Source organism: Saccopteryx leptura, chromosome 4 (genome assembly GCF_036850995.1).
Source record: "Saccopteryx leptura isolate mSacLep1 chromosome 4, mSacLep1_pri_phased_curated, whole genome shotgun sequence".
Lineage (NCBI taxonomy): Eukaryota > Metazoa > Chordata > Mammalia > Chiroptera > Emballonuridae > Saccopteryx > Saccopteryx leptura.
Window position 1 is genome coordinate 214,658,681 of NC_089506.1, and position 12,656 is coordinate 214,671,336.

Below are 12,656 nucleotides of genomic sequence, written 5' to 3' on the forward strand. Positions count from 1 at the left end.
AACAGATGTCAAGGCATGAAAAATTAGGGTAAATGAAGGGTGCACGATTAGATTCGGGCCCAAGCTGGGTTCTCGTGGGTGCCAGAGACAGCTGCAAACGCACGTCAGGGACAATTGCCCTGATGCGGCAGGGGCTGCCAGGCCAGGGTGCCTGGGGACAGCTGGATGAGGTGCTGACACGGGGCTCATTCCTCTGTGAAGCCGTCCCTCAGCTGCTGGGAGTGCCGCCAGCCCTCGGGCTTGTGTGTGCCCCTGCTCTGGAGTCAGAGCGGAGCTGGAGGGGCTGCAGATGGGCCCATGGGGGACAGGGGTCCACCTAGGGGTTCCAGCTTGTTTGCGGGTCTCCGTGACACTAGCCCCGAGCTTGAGCTGACAGCTCCTCTCAGGGGAGTCCTCCTTTTCTCCCCTCTCCTCAGCTCTCTCCCCGGCTTGGCCCCGGGTCCTCCTCTAACCAGCCATCGGACCTTGTCTCAGCACCTCACAGCCTTTCCCACACCGGCCTGACTTTTCCTTATACAGTATTTTGCTGGAAAATGAAGGTTCAGGAATGTCCCCCCCCCCCCCAGTCCCCTGGTGCTAGTGAGAGGCCGCTTGGTGGAGACCCCAGCGTGCCCGCGGTGCAGGCACTGAGCTACTGGCCGAGAAAAAAGCACACGCACCCTGGTGCCTCTTGTGCACGAGCTCTGGGCGCTGTGGCTGGCCCAAGGTTTGCAGAAAAGGTTCTCTTTGTTTTTAAGTGGAGCACCTTCTAGGGGCATAAGACACACCCACATCTAAATATTATTCTAAAACTGTTCAATGTTCCCAATTATAGATGAAGAGGTAACTTGGTATGAATGACATGACCTACCCTGACAGGTAAAAGCAAGGCCTTCTACGTGATTCTGAAACAACACAAGGGTATATTTTCTTTTTGTTTCTTTTTTTGAGGTGAAATTCACATCGCATAAAATTAAGCGTTTTTAAGTAGACAATTAAATGGCATTTAGTACATTCACAATATCATGCAATCACCACCTCTGTATAGTTCCAGAACATTTTTATCACCCCACAAGGAAACCTGGTGACCATTAGCAGGTACTCCTCATCACCTTCTGCCAGCCCCTGGGGACCATGGATCGACTTAGCCTCTGTGAATTTGCTTATTCTGGACATTTCATAAATGGAATCAGAGGACATGTGGCATGTGTGTCTGGGTTCTGTCATTTAGCGTGATGGCTTTGCGGTTCATCTGTGTTGTAGCTCGTGTCAATACTTCACACCTTTTTATGGCTGAGTAATACACCAGTGCACTGTTGATTAAATTCAGGCTGAACGGGCCAGAACTGAGCCGCTCACCAGCCCATCCTCCACCTAAGCCCTGTCGGTGGGGTCCACTTCCTCAGATGAACCGGACCTCTGAGGTCAGCTCCCAGGAAGGAGGACCCTGGAGGAAACATGAGAACATGAGCTCCCAGCAGACTTCTTTGATGGCCTCTCCCACCCTGGGCAAACCCAAAGAGGGAGCCTAGAGCCCAGCAAGCTGGAGGCCAGACAAGGGGCCCGTTCTGTTGTGCACAATGCCCCATTGTGCCCTCCTCTGGGGAGAACAATGCAGCCCCCGGCCAGGGGAAGCTGAGGACAAAGGGCCCATTTGTGAGGACTGTCCCCACCTGAAAAGCAGCACCCAGGGTCACACCTGATGGCAGAGCTGTCCTTCCTCACCTTCTATCCCCTGAGCAGCTCCTGCATCCGGACCAGGACCCAGAGAAGCTTGGGCCAGCTTGGGCTGAGGGTACTGGGTTCTCCCTGCTCTCCCCTAACAGCTGTGCCGGTCCATCCCGAGTGCTGTGCCTGATCAGCAGGGGGGAGGGGTACAGGTTGTGGGTTCTCATGGAAGGACCGGGGAGCAGGGCCTAGGCCAGGGCTAAATGTTCTTCTGATCCCCAGCCTGTGAGCCCTCTGGGCACCGGCTTCCGTGCTGGGGGTTCACCAGGATGTGGAAGATGTTTGCACTGCCCACTGCAACATCTTTTACAAGTCTCACTTCAGAGTTGGTTTCCAAAGGAAGGGTCTTTCATGGGAAAGGAAAGGAAACAAAAAAATGATCACACTGGCCCTGGCTGGTTGGTTCAGTGGTAAAGCGTCGGCCTGGCGTGCAGGAGTCCCGGGTTCAATTCCTGGCCAGGGCACACAGGAGAAGCGCCCATCTGCTTCTCCACCCCTCCCCCTCTCCTTCCTCTCTGTCTCTCTCTTCCCCTCCTGCAGCCGCAGCCGAGGCTCCATTGGAGCAAAGTTTGCTGGGAGCTGAGGATGGCTCTGTGGCCTCTGCCTCAGGCGCTAGAGTGGCTCTGGTTGCAACAGAGCAACGCCCCAGATGGGCAGAGCATCGCCCCCTGGTGGGTGTGACGGGTGGATCCCGGTCAAGCGCATGTGGAAGTCTGACTGCCTCCCCGTTTCCAACTTCAGAAAAATACAAAAAATTAAAAAAAAAAATGATCACACTGTCAGATGCATATACATGCTATTACTCCAACAGTGGTCGGGATGGGAGGAAGGCTGGGGAGGGGTTCTAGAAGTTGCTAGTCAGGCCTAGACTTGGAGAATCCTATGTCCAGAGCCAGTCCCTGCCCCTATGGAGCTCACACTACAGGTGGTGAAGATACAATTACACAAGCAAGAAAGATCGATCATTTGACCACACAAGTTTTGATAATTTATATGTCACAACACTATAAATTATGGGTCATTCCCTCATGGTTGGAGGTCCAGTCTTGAGAGGCCATAGGAACTCTGCCTAACAGGGGCTTTACTAACCTGAGCTGGAGGATATGGTTAAGTCTCAAGTTCCTTACCAGGTGTGTGACTCCCATCCAAGGATCCTCCTTTGACATAGAGACGGATTTAATGGTGGGCGCGCTGGGCCCCGACTTCGGAAGGGCCCCGCAAAACCCTAACTACACTTTTTCCTAATGACACCAAGTTTCGTTTCATATGTGCAATTTTAACATTAATAGTACATAATATTTTTTGTTTAAAAATATGGTTAACATGTATTTTTATTTTCCCTGTCTCTTTTTTTTAAGGGGCCCAATATTTTCTTCTGCGCCCGGAGCCTCAATCTACTTTAATCTGCCTCTACTTGGACAACAGAGATAAGTCATGGAGGGGGCACCTGTGAGGCACCTGGCCGCACACCCCATGCAGGCAATATTGGCCTCGGGCCCTGGATTGAAACCACTACTCTGGCCTTTCCTCTGCACGACCGACTCCACACACCCCAGGAGCTGCAGAGGGAGTGAAGTATGGGCCAAGGTATTTGGCTGCCTATAGTCCAGCTGCCCTGAACGCTGACCAGTGTTCCCTGGTACTGGCCAGATACAAGCTTTCCAACAGTCTCCTTCCCATTGTATTTCTATTTCTGGAGTGCCTTCCGGCCCTTTACTAGAATGAGGATCCATGAGGGCAAATGCCTAGGTCAGTGAATGCACCGGGGTCCTCGTCAACGTTGGCTGATGAATGAATGAGTGAATGAATGAATGGAGTGGGTCAACCCTTTCCAAGTGGAGTGATGCTCACGGTCTTCCCAAGTACCTACCATCTTGCCCTCACAATTACAGTGCTCCACACGGCCTGCGGAGGGCGCGCGCGCGCTCGGGCTTGGAGCGAGCTCCTGCACATTGGCATGCCCTCCCGCTTGTAGGCGGGGCCAAGGGGAGGGGCGTGGCCTCCTGGGTGTGGGCGGGGCGTCCCGCTATGCAATGCTTCCCGCGCATGCCCCCTGATGGCCCGGTAATGGCAGCACCCGAGAAGCAGCTTAGGAAGCGGAAGTTTGCGGACGCGGGCCAGGGGCCTGAGTCTCCGCCGGGGCCAGGGTTCGACCCCGCAGGCTTCCCGGCCTGCCTCCGCGCAGGCACCTTCTGGCTGACCAGGATCGTGCTCCTGAGGGCCCTCGCTTTCATTTACTGTGAGTCCGCGGGGCCCGGGCCCCGTCGGTATCGCTTCGCCGCGCGCCACGCGACCCCCACCAGTGACCCTGACCCAGGCCCCTCCTCAAGCGGGTACACAGCCGATCCCCCAGCCATAGGCGCCCCTGCCACGCCACTGCACATGCATCCCTCCGCTCGACCCTCTCCGGACCAGTCCCGGCTCTCGGTGAGGTTTAGGGGGGGAGGGCCCTGAGCGTCCTGGCAGATGACTTCCCATTTGGTCTCCCTTTGCCCTCTGTCACCGGCCCCGACTCCCCAGCCCGCCCTCCGGCGATCCGCTGCTGGGACACCGAGTCAGGGTCTTGGCCGCCTGGAGCCTCCTTACAGAAACCCCAGTTCATTAGTCAGGTATGGGTTGGGGGCAGCGGGAACGTGGGCGCCGAGCTCCCTGAGCAGCACCGCTGTCTCGGACCCCGAAACAGCGTAACCGCAGAAAAAAAGTAGTGTCTCCAACTCTGTACGCCTCCCGATTCCACGAGTGCATCCACGGGTGCCTCTGTGGGACCCGGAGACTCCCGAGCCTTCATTATTCCGGAGCTCCAGCGGGTCCGATATGCTCCCCCTGCCCCCTGATGTTCACCAGAGGCTTGTTGGCAGCTTTAAGACAACAGCAGGTGACGCTTGTGCATTACCTGTGGGGTTCGGCGACATCCACATCTGATAAGGCTGAGAATTGCCTGAGAACCAGGCAGCGGTGCAGGGCCGAACCAGCCAGCCTGTGAAGCCCCAAAGAAGTCAGTCCGTACCCAAAACATCAACCCCTGGCCCAGCAGCTAGCGCTGAGTCCACTCACCCCGCGCCAGTCCCCACTACACTCAGAAGGACATAAACGTCATGAGCACGGGAGGAATAGTGAACACACAGGTACACATTTCATGAGCCTAACCTACAGTCATGACCAAAACCAAACTCTGAGATTCTCAAAACAAACCTAGCAGTGAGGGGAGACCAGTGGGGTTGCGGAACAGTCCCAGGCTTAGATGGTCTGGGCGAGGGGGCATGCAACTTCTAGAGGTTTCCAGAGGATGCTGGTTCCTGGCAGTGATTGTGCGCCCTGAGCACTGAATGGCTCAGTTTCATTTCTAAACCTCTTCCCTCGCATGTGGAAGAAAGAGCAGAATTGCAGCACTTTGGACAGTAACCTTCCAAAAATGGGCAGGCAACACCTCAGGAGGGTGAGGTTGGGTATCTCCTTCCTGGTATATCCTGAGGGATAACTCAGGCCACCTCCTAGTGCACAATGGACATGCAGTTATCACTGCAAGGCTTTCTGGACGGACTCTGTGTGCCATGGGCTTGGCAATATGGGCTTTCAGCTCAGCTCCCACCCCTCTCTTAAGTTACATAAAATAGTCTTGCAGTGTTGCTTTATCCTCCACAGAATAAAATAGTCATTCTAAACATTTCACCTGTCACTTAGTGAAAGATGAAGTCAAGACAGTTAATCTGTGAGACTTTATTAGACCTTTAAAAGGGGGAGCCTATAACAGTGGAAAAACCCCAGTGGCTTCGCTTGCAGAGAGAGAGCACAGCTTTATAAAACCTGGCTCTCTGCTTTCAAATGAGCGGGCTACCTTTGATCTCCATGGGGATTCTCTGTTCAGTTCAAACGGAAACAGTTTTGAGCCACTGGGTCAAACAGATATATTCTGTGCTGAGCACAGAATGATTTGCTTTGGCAGATGCATTTTATTTTCTACTTTGCAAGTATATTTGGGGTAAAATCAGTGGTCTTCAACTGTTTAAGGGGATCAGTTTCTTATCTTTCAGGGACAAGTCTGGCTGAGATGGCTAGGGACAATTAGGCAGTCATCCTACTCTGATCTCTTTCTAGAGGGTTCTAGATCTCACTAGACAATGAGCCACCTCAGAGTTCCTGAAGTCCCAGTGATTTTCCACAATGCCATCTCAACACATTTCACTTGATGATGAATTTTATAGTTACTCCTATGGACTGTTAACCCCACCTAAAGGCTGAATAATGGGCCCCTGCCCTATGCCTCCCTTCACCCTCTACATATTTATTTATTTATTCTTAGGGAGAGAGAGAGAGAGAGAGAAAGACAGGAAGGGAGACAGATGAGAAGCATCAACTTGTAATTATGTCACTTTAGTTGTTCATTGATAGCTTCTCATATATGCCTTGACCAGGACACTCAAGCCAAGCCAATGACCCCTTGCTTAAGCAAGCAACTTTAGGTTCAAGCCAGTGACCTTTGGGCTCAAGCTAGTGAGCATGGGATCATGCTGATGATCCCACACTTAAGACGGCGACCCTGTGCTCAAGCTGGCAACCTCGGGGATTTGAACCTGGGACCTCAGCCTCCCAGGTCTACACTCTATTCACTGTGCCACCATTGGCCAAGCTCTACACATTTATTAGAATTCTTAGTGTTGTTAACATACCACTCTGTCCGTTCACCTTGCAGCCCAGGTACAATGTTATATTTATATCTCTATTTCTGTCTCCTAGGGCAGTGTTTTTCAACCACTGGTCCGCAGGCCAGTGCTGATACATCGGGGTGAATAACTTTCGTGGATGGGCAGGAAATTTCTGGCGGACCAGTTGTTGAAAAACACTGTCTACTCTAGGGGTATCTCCTACTCCATAAAATTTCCTTGACTTTATATACTGTATTTATTATTGCTCTGTGTCACCATAGGATAGTATTCCAACCACATTCCCTTCCCCTTTTTGCCTCCACGACACCCTCAGTCCCTGGGTGTGAACACTCAGTTCACAGACTACATACCTCCAGGGACCCCTGTTTCTCCCTCCAGCTATATTGATAGACCCCAGATCCATTTCTTTTTATTTTTTGGTTTATTCTTTCTTTTTGCTGGAGTGTATCCCAAAACCACTTTCCAAGAAAGGGTATGGAGGAATTGAACTTTCCATGTCTTTTTTTGCATGCATGGAAATGATCAGTTTGCCCAGGTCTACCTACAAATCTTATTCAAAGCAGTTTTCCTTGGAACTTTCTGGTGCTGAGGAGAAGTCTTCACAGAGTCTGACTCCTGTTCTTATGCAAGTACCTGAGTGGAGACTCTTCTATTCACACACTTCTGATACCAAGTATGTGAGTTTTTCCCTCACATTAAACAATTTTGACAGTGACTGCTCAGCATTCATCAGAACCCACAGGCTGAGGGCTCAGTCCTATAAGACTGCCCTCACTTCAGACTTCAGTCACAAGTCCAGGTGTCACCTGTGCTTCTGACAGACCAGCTGTAAGTCAGGGTTCCCCTGACCCCCTCCTCGGGCTACCTAATATACTAGAAGGGCTTACAGAACTCAGGGAAACACTTGTGTTTATTGGGCTGTTGTAAAGTGGACAACTTGGGAGCACAGATAGAAGAGATACGCAGGGCAGGTGTGGGGAGGGGGCCGCTCCCACGCGCTCTCCGGAGGCCACCCTCCCAGCACCTCCGCGTGTTCCTTTCATTTAGGATTTTTATGGCGGTTCCATTATACGATCTGGTTGATTAAATCATTAGCCATTGCTTATTAGCTCAGTCTCCAGTCCACCTCCCTCCAAGACAGTTGAGAGTTCTAGCCCCCTAATCACAAAGTGGACTCCCCTGATCCAGCCCTCATCCTCCGAGGGTCAGCTCATGGGAATAAACCAGGTAGAGTTAAAGGGGCTTGTTAGTGAATAACAACAAGTGCTCCACGCACACCATCCTAAGGAAAGGCCAGGGTTTTTAGGAGCTCTGTGCCAGGACCAGAGTTGAAGACCAAATAAATATTTACTATCTGGCAATATCACAGGGACATACAGTAGTTTTCTCTCCAAAAGCCTTTCGAGTCTGCCACCCTTCTGTACTCTCCCCATCCTTGCTCTGGGTCCTTGTTATTAAGTGGCTGGTCTATGTGAGGTCCCTTCCTTGTTTCTTCTTGGGACTCGAGGAATCTGAAGACTCCTGTCCTATTCTGGAGGAGGTTTTCAGGCCCTACCCAGTCTGCTCACTTAAGGCCCATGTCCCAAACACCCCAGTTGATCCCAAATGCACCCTATTGCAGGACCACAGACCCATCAAGCCCCCCTGTTTGGGTGGAGCCTGAAAAGCCACTTCATGAAGCTAAATATGGGTCTAGTGGAGAATATGGGCGCCTCCCTCAGGTGGACACCCCCCTTTGTGACTGCCACGACCATCTGAGTAACGGTGACTGTGCTGTGGGCATCTCCAGAAGGAACTGTGAGCATTGGAGCTGGTGGAGGACTTTTGACACGTTTCTGGTTAACTCTAATTCCTGGATTTGCTTCTAGTACCTTCTTTTGGTTTAGATGCATCTTGTGATACCATGCTTGTCATGTGTATTTTGATTTTGCGTACTTGCTCTCTCCTCTTCTTACATTACATACAGTAGAGTTTTATTACTTCTTTCCCCCTCTCAACTAGCAGTCATTATTTGAGTACTGTTTTCTGAGGTGAATCTCAGTTGGACTTTCTAAAAGCGGTAACTTATTACACTTTTTGTCACAACCACTCAAGTGCCCTGGGATCTCCTGGCGCAGCCTGGCTCCCAGAGAGCGCCCGAGCGCAGGATTGACGCAGCGGACTGGAACCGTTCCCACCCGTGTTTGCTAAACTCTTCGCTGTTCTTTGGAACTTTTGAGGGAAAAGTGGAACCAAAAGAATCCGTGATATCTTGCCTTATTCTGGGTTGTCCTGAGCTTCCAGCGGTTCTGAGAGTCCCTGGACACTCCTTCTTTCCTCCAGGCCGCTTGAATTCTAAGAGTGCTGTGCTTGGGTTTATAAGCTTCTCTGTTCATTTGAAAAACAAACCCATCTGCCCTACCTCGGAGCTCTCTGTAGCACAAGGCTTTGAAGAAAAAGTGTCAGAAGCTTATTGAGTACCAAGGCCAGAATGTAAGCACTGTCAATAAAAATTACGTGGTGGAGGCCTGACCTGTGATGGCACAGTGGATAAGGCGTCAACCTAGAAATGCTGAGGTCGCTGGTTCGAAACCCTGGGCTTGCCTGATCAAGGCACATATGGGAGTTGATGCTTCAAGCTCCTCCCCCCTGTCTCTCTCTCCTCTCTTTCTCAGTCTCTCTCTCTCTCTCCTCTCTAAAATGAATTAAAAAAAAAATTAAAAAAATTTATCTGGTGGAGAATGACATTTCAGGGGTGATTCTGATTTAATTTTATAGCAATTTATCTGCAAGGAGAGAAAGCTAATTTTTAAAATTTGGGATTTTTTTTTAAACTGAATTTATTGAAGTGACTGGTTAATAAAATGGTATAGGCTTCAGGTGTACAATCCTATAACACGTCATCTGTATATTGTATTTATTGCACGCCCACCACCCCAAGTCAAGTCTCCTTCCATCACCATTTATCCCCTTATATTCTTTCTCTTTTGTTTCTAAAGCCTATTTGCAGACATCTTGCTAACGCACACATAGATGTGTAGATGACCTGGTGACTGCTCCTACCTCAGGCTCTGGGCTACCCCCCAGTGAGCAGCTGAGAACGTCCTCATGCCCCCCCTTCCTTCCTAGAATGAGGGTGGGGGGATTGACTCAACCTTTCTAAGGTTGGTTGCTTGGTTGAGCTTTGAGATCCTATGATTTTTTTTGAAAATTTTTGTTTATTCTTTCTACTTAACCACTTCTATAGCAGGAGTGGAAATTGAAATAGGTTTTTATTTTCTCTAAAATTTAAATCCATCCTATCTTCATTTTCTTTTCTTCTGATAGTAAGCTAGGAAGTTTCCTATGTTTCTTGCCTTAGGATGACTTTTTACGCTATTTACTCGGAGAGCCAGGTCTCACTTTTCTTCGGTGGCACTGGAGTGTGAGTGTAGTTTTGGGGAGGAAGGCCATCCAGCCGTGTAGCCATTGATGACTAGGCCGCAGTGCGGAAGAGCCCCGGTGAGCTCGGGAGTGTGCGAAGGGGTCCGAGTCAGAAAGGAGACAGACGCGTCCGCGGAGGCTGGGAGCTGCCGTGGGGGCTCCGCGGCTGCCCTCCCACCCGTCGCTTGGGAGTGATCAGCCTTCTACATCTTCACTCATGACATCCGGGACGGCCAGGTCTCCTCTGTCCTCTGGGCGCTGGTCACTGAGTCCAGCCCGCGTCCGGGGGAGGGGAGGACTCGGCGCCGCCCTCTGGAGGGGCATCTCCAGGGATCATTTTGGAATTCCTCTGTGAGAGACATTTGTGCCTTCTCCCTGTTTGTAAACCATCACATTGAGTTCCACTTTGGGTTCTGGTCCAGTGCTGCTACTCCTTATGGTGTCAAATGTCCAGCTCTGGTCAGTGGTGGGTCTTCCCACTTGTGTCCCATGACCCTGTGACACGCCTCTGCTCTTTATTCTTCAAGCCCTTCCTTTCTGGTACTAGAGGATGCTGTGGGTGCCTTTCATACCTCCCAGATTTAAAACCAGCCGTTTCCCCAGAAGCCCCGATTCCTTTGATCAGAGAGCGGTGTTAGGAACCCAGAGCTGCGTGCCATTGCTGCAGGGGTCGCTGCTCTCAGCCCCTCCAAGTGCACAGCTGGGTCATACAGGGTGGGGCAAAAGTAAGTGGACAGTTGTGAATACATGAAACAGTTTATTCTTTATTATTACTTATTCTTTTATTATTTTCCATACAAACAACTGTAAGCGTATTTTTGCCCCACCCTGTTTGTGTGTGTGTACACTCGTGTGGTTGCTACTCTGCATATCCATCTGAATTTATGTTCAGGTAAACGTGAGCTCGCACCGGCATCTTCGAGTCTAACCCGGGGCACACGTGTGTGCTGAACTCGCATTCTTGCTTATCTGGAACTTCCTTTTCCACCGGTGAGAAATCGTGCCCCATCATCCATCACGGTTTGTTTATTTGCTCACCCCCAGTGCACATGCAAAGCAGTCTGAGAATTGTTCACCTACCCCCGTGAGAAAAACCAACGAGACTGCAGTGTTTATATACAGTTCTTTTTGTCTTTGTCCTTACAGTTTTCACTCAAAACATTTTCCAAAGTTACTGAGGCCAGTGCTCCGTTTCCCCTCCCGTCCCTCCTGTTCAGTGGGGTCTGTTACACATTTGCAATCGAGTTCAATTCATTTGTCACAGTCTGCATTCCACCCTGGCATCCCCTGACCTCCTGGCTAGGTTGTTTTGATAGTTTGTATACATTAAGGTTCATTTTTTGTGATGTACAGTTCTATGGGTTTTGACAAATGCCTGGTTATCCATCACCCAGTGCTCCACAGTGTAGTTCTATCTCCCGAAAGTTCCCCTGCGCACGTAGTCACCCCGCCCCCCAGCTCCCGGCATGCTCTGATCTGTGTCTGTCTCTGTGGTTTTGCTCTTTCCAGTGTGCCATGTGAATGGAATCCTACAGTTTGTAGACTTTGCGTCTGGATTCTTTTACTTAACAAAATGCACTTAAGATTTCATCCATGTTGTCGCATGAATCAACAGCTTCTGCGCTTTTGTCTCTGGATGAACGTGCCGCAGTGTGTTGATCTGTTCCATGTTGAGGGGTGTTGATGTTATTTCCAGTTTTAGCAATTAAGAGCAAAGCTCCTCTAAACATGTGCACGCATGTTTTTGTGTAAGTGTGTTTCCCAGTCCACTCGGGTGAATACCTGAGGGTGTCGTTGCGGGTCTGTCCAGGGCTGCGTACCAGTTCGCACTCCCACCAGCAGTGAATGAGGGTTCCTGTTGTTCTGATTCCTCTGGAGCATTTGGTGTTTCCAGTTTTTTTGATTCTGGCTGTTATGATAGGTGTGCGGTGATTTTAATTGGCATTGTGGTTTTAATTGGCATTTCCCCAGTAACAGATGACCCTGAGCATCTTTTTGTGTGTTTACATGACATCTGTGGATCTTCTCTGTGTGCAACAGATGACTTCAGTGGCTGTTCAGCTCTTTTGCCCATTTTAAAACTTGGGATTTTGTTTTGTTTATTGAGTTTTAATGTGACTTGAAATATTCTGGATACAAGTTCTTTATCAGATAGGTGATTTGCAAATATTTTTCCCAATCTGTGCCTTGTCTTTTCATTCTTCTGAAAATATTATTTACAGAACACAAGTTTTTCATCTGATAAAGTTGAAATTTACCAGTTTTTTTCTTTTATGGATCACGCTTTTGGTGTTCTCTCTAAAGACTCATTGCCAGACCCAAGTCACATATATTGTCCAGAAGTTCTAGACTTTCATATTTTACTTGGAGGCCCACAGCCCTTTCGGAATTTTTGTGTTAGGTGGGAGGTAGGTGTCAAGCTTCATCTTTTTGATTATGGACATCCAGTTGTTCCAGTAACTTTTGTAGAAAGGGTTGTCATTGCACCTTTGTCACAAATCAGCTGACTGTATTTGTGTAGATCTATTTCTAAGCCCTCTATACTGTTCCATTGATTTATGTGTCTCTCCTTTTGTCTTGATTACTGTAGCTGTGTAGTCAAGTCTTGACATTGCATGATGTGAGCCCTCCAACTTTGTGCTTTTTCAGAATTTTTTAGCCTATTCCATATAGATTTTAGAATCAGCTTGTCGGATTCTACAGAAAAGTTTGCTGGATATTTTGATTGAGATCACATCTATAAGTCAAATGGAGGAGAATTGACATGCTGACTCTTCAGTCCATGAGCATGGTGGCTCTCTCCATTTATTCAGATTTTCTCTTATCAATGTTTTATAGTTTTGCACGTACAGATTCTGTTAGATTTTATCTATGAATTTTTTT

General features: G+C 49.4%; 2 protein-coding genes across 3 annotated transcripts in view; one reads left to right on the forward strand and one right to left on the reverse strand.

Annotated features, from left to right (window-relative positions):
* The window catches only part of LOC136403804 (tryptase beta-2-like), a 285,803-nt gene that overhangs the window by 235,036 nt on the left and 38,111 nt on the right, over positions 1-12,656 (reverse strand). The window lies entirely within an intron of this gene.
* The window catches only part of LMF1 (lipase maturation factor 1), a 105,358-nt gene continuing 96,441 nt past the window's right edge, over positions 3,740-12,656 (forward strand). For both annotated transcript variants that reach the window (XM_066383005.1, XM_066383006.1), the window contains exon 1: positions 3,740-3,946. In XM_066383005.1, coding sequence (XP_066239102.1) covers positions 3,754-3,946 — 193 coding nt within the window. In that variant the 5' untranslated portion in view covers positions 3,740-3,753. The remainder of the gene's footprint in view (positions 3,947-12,656) is intronic.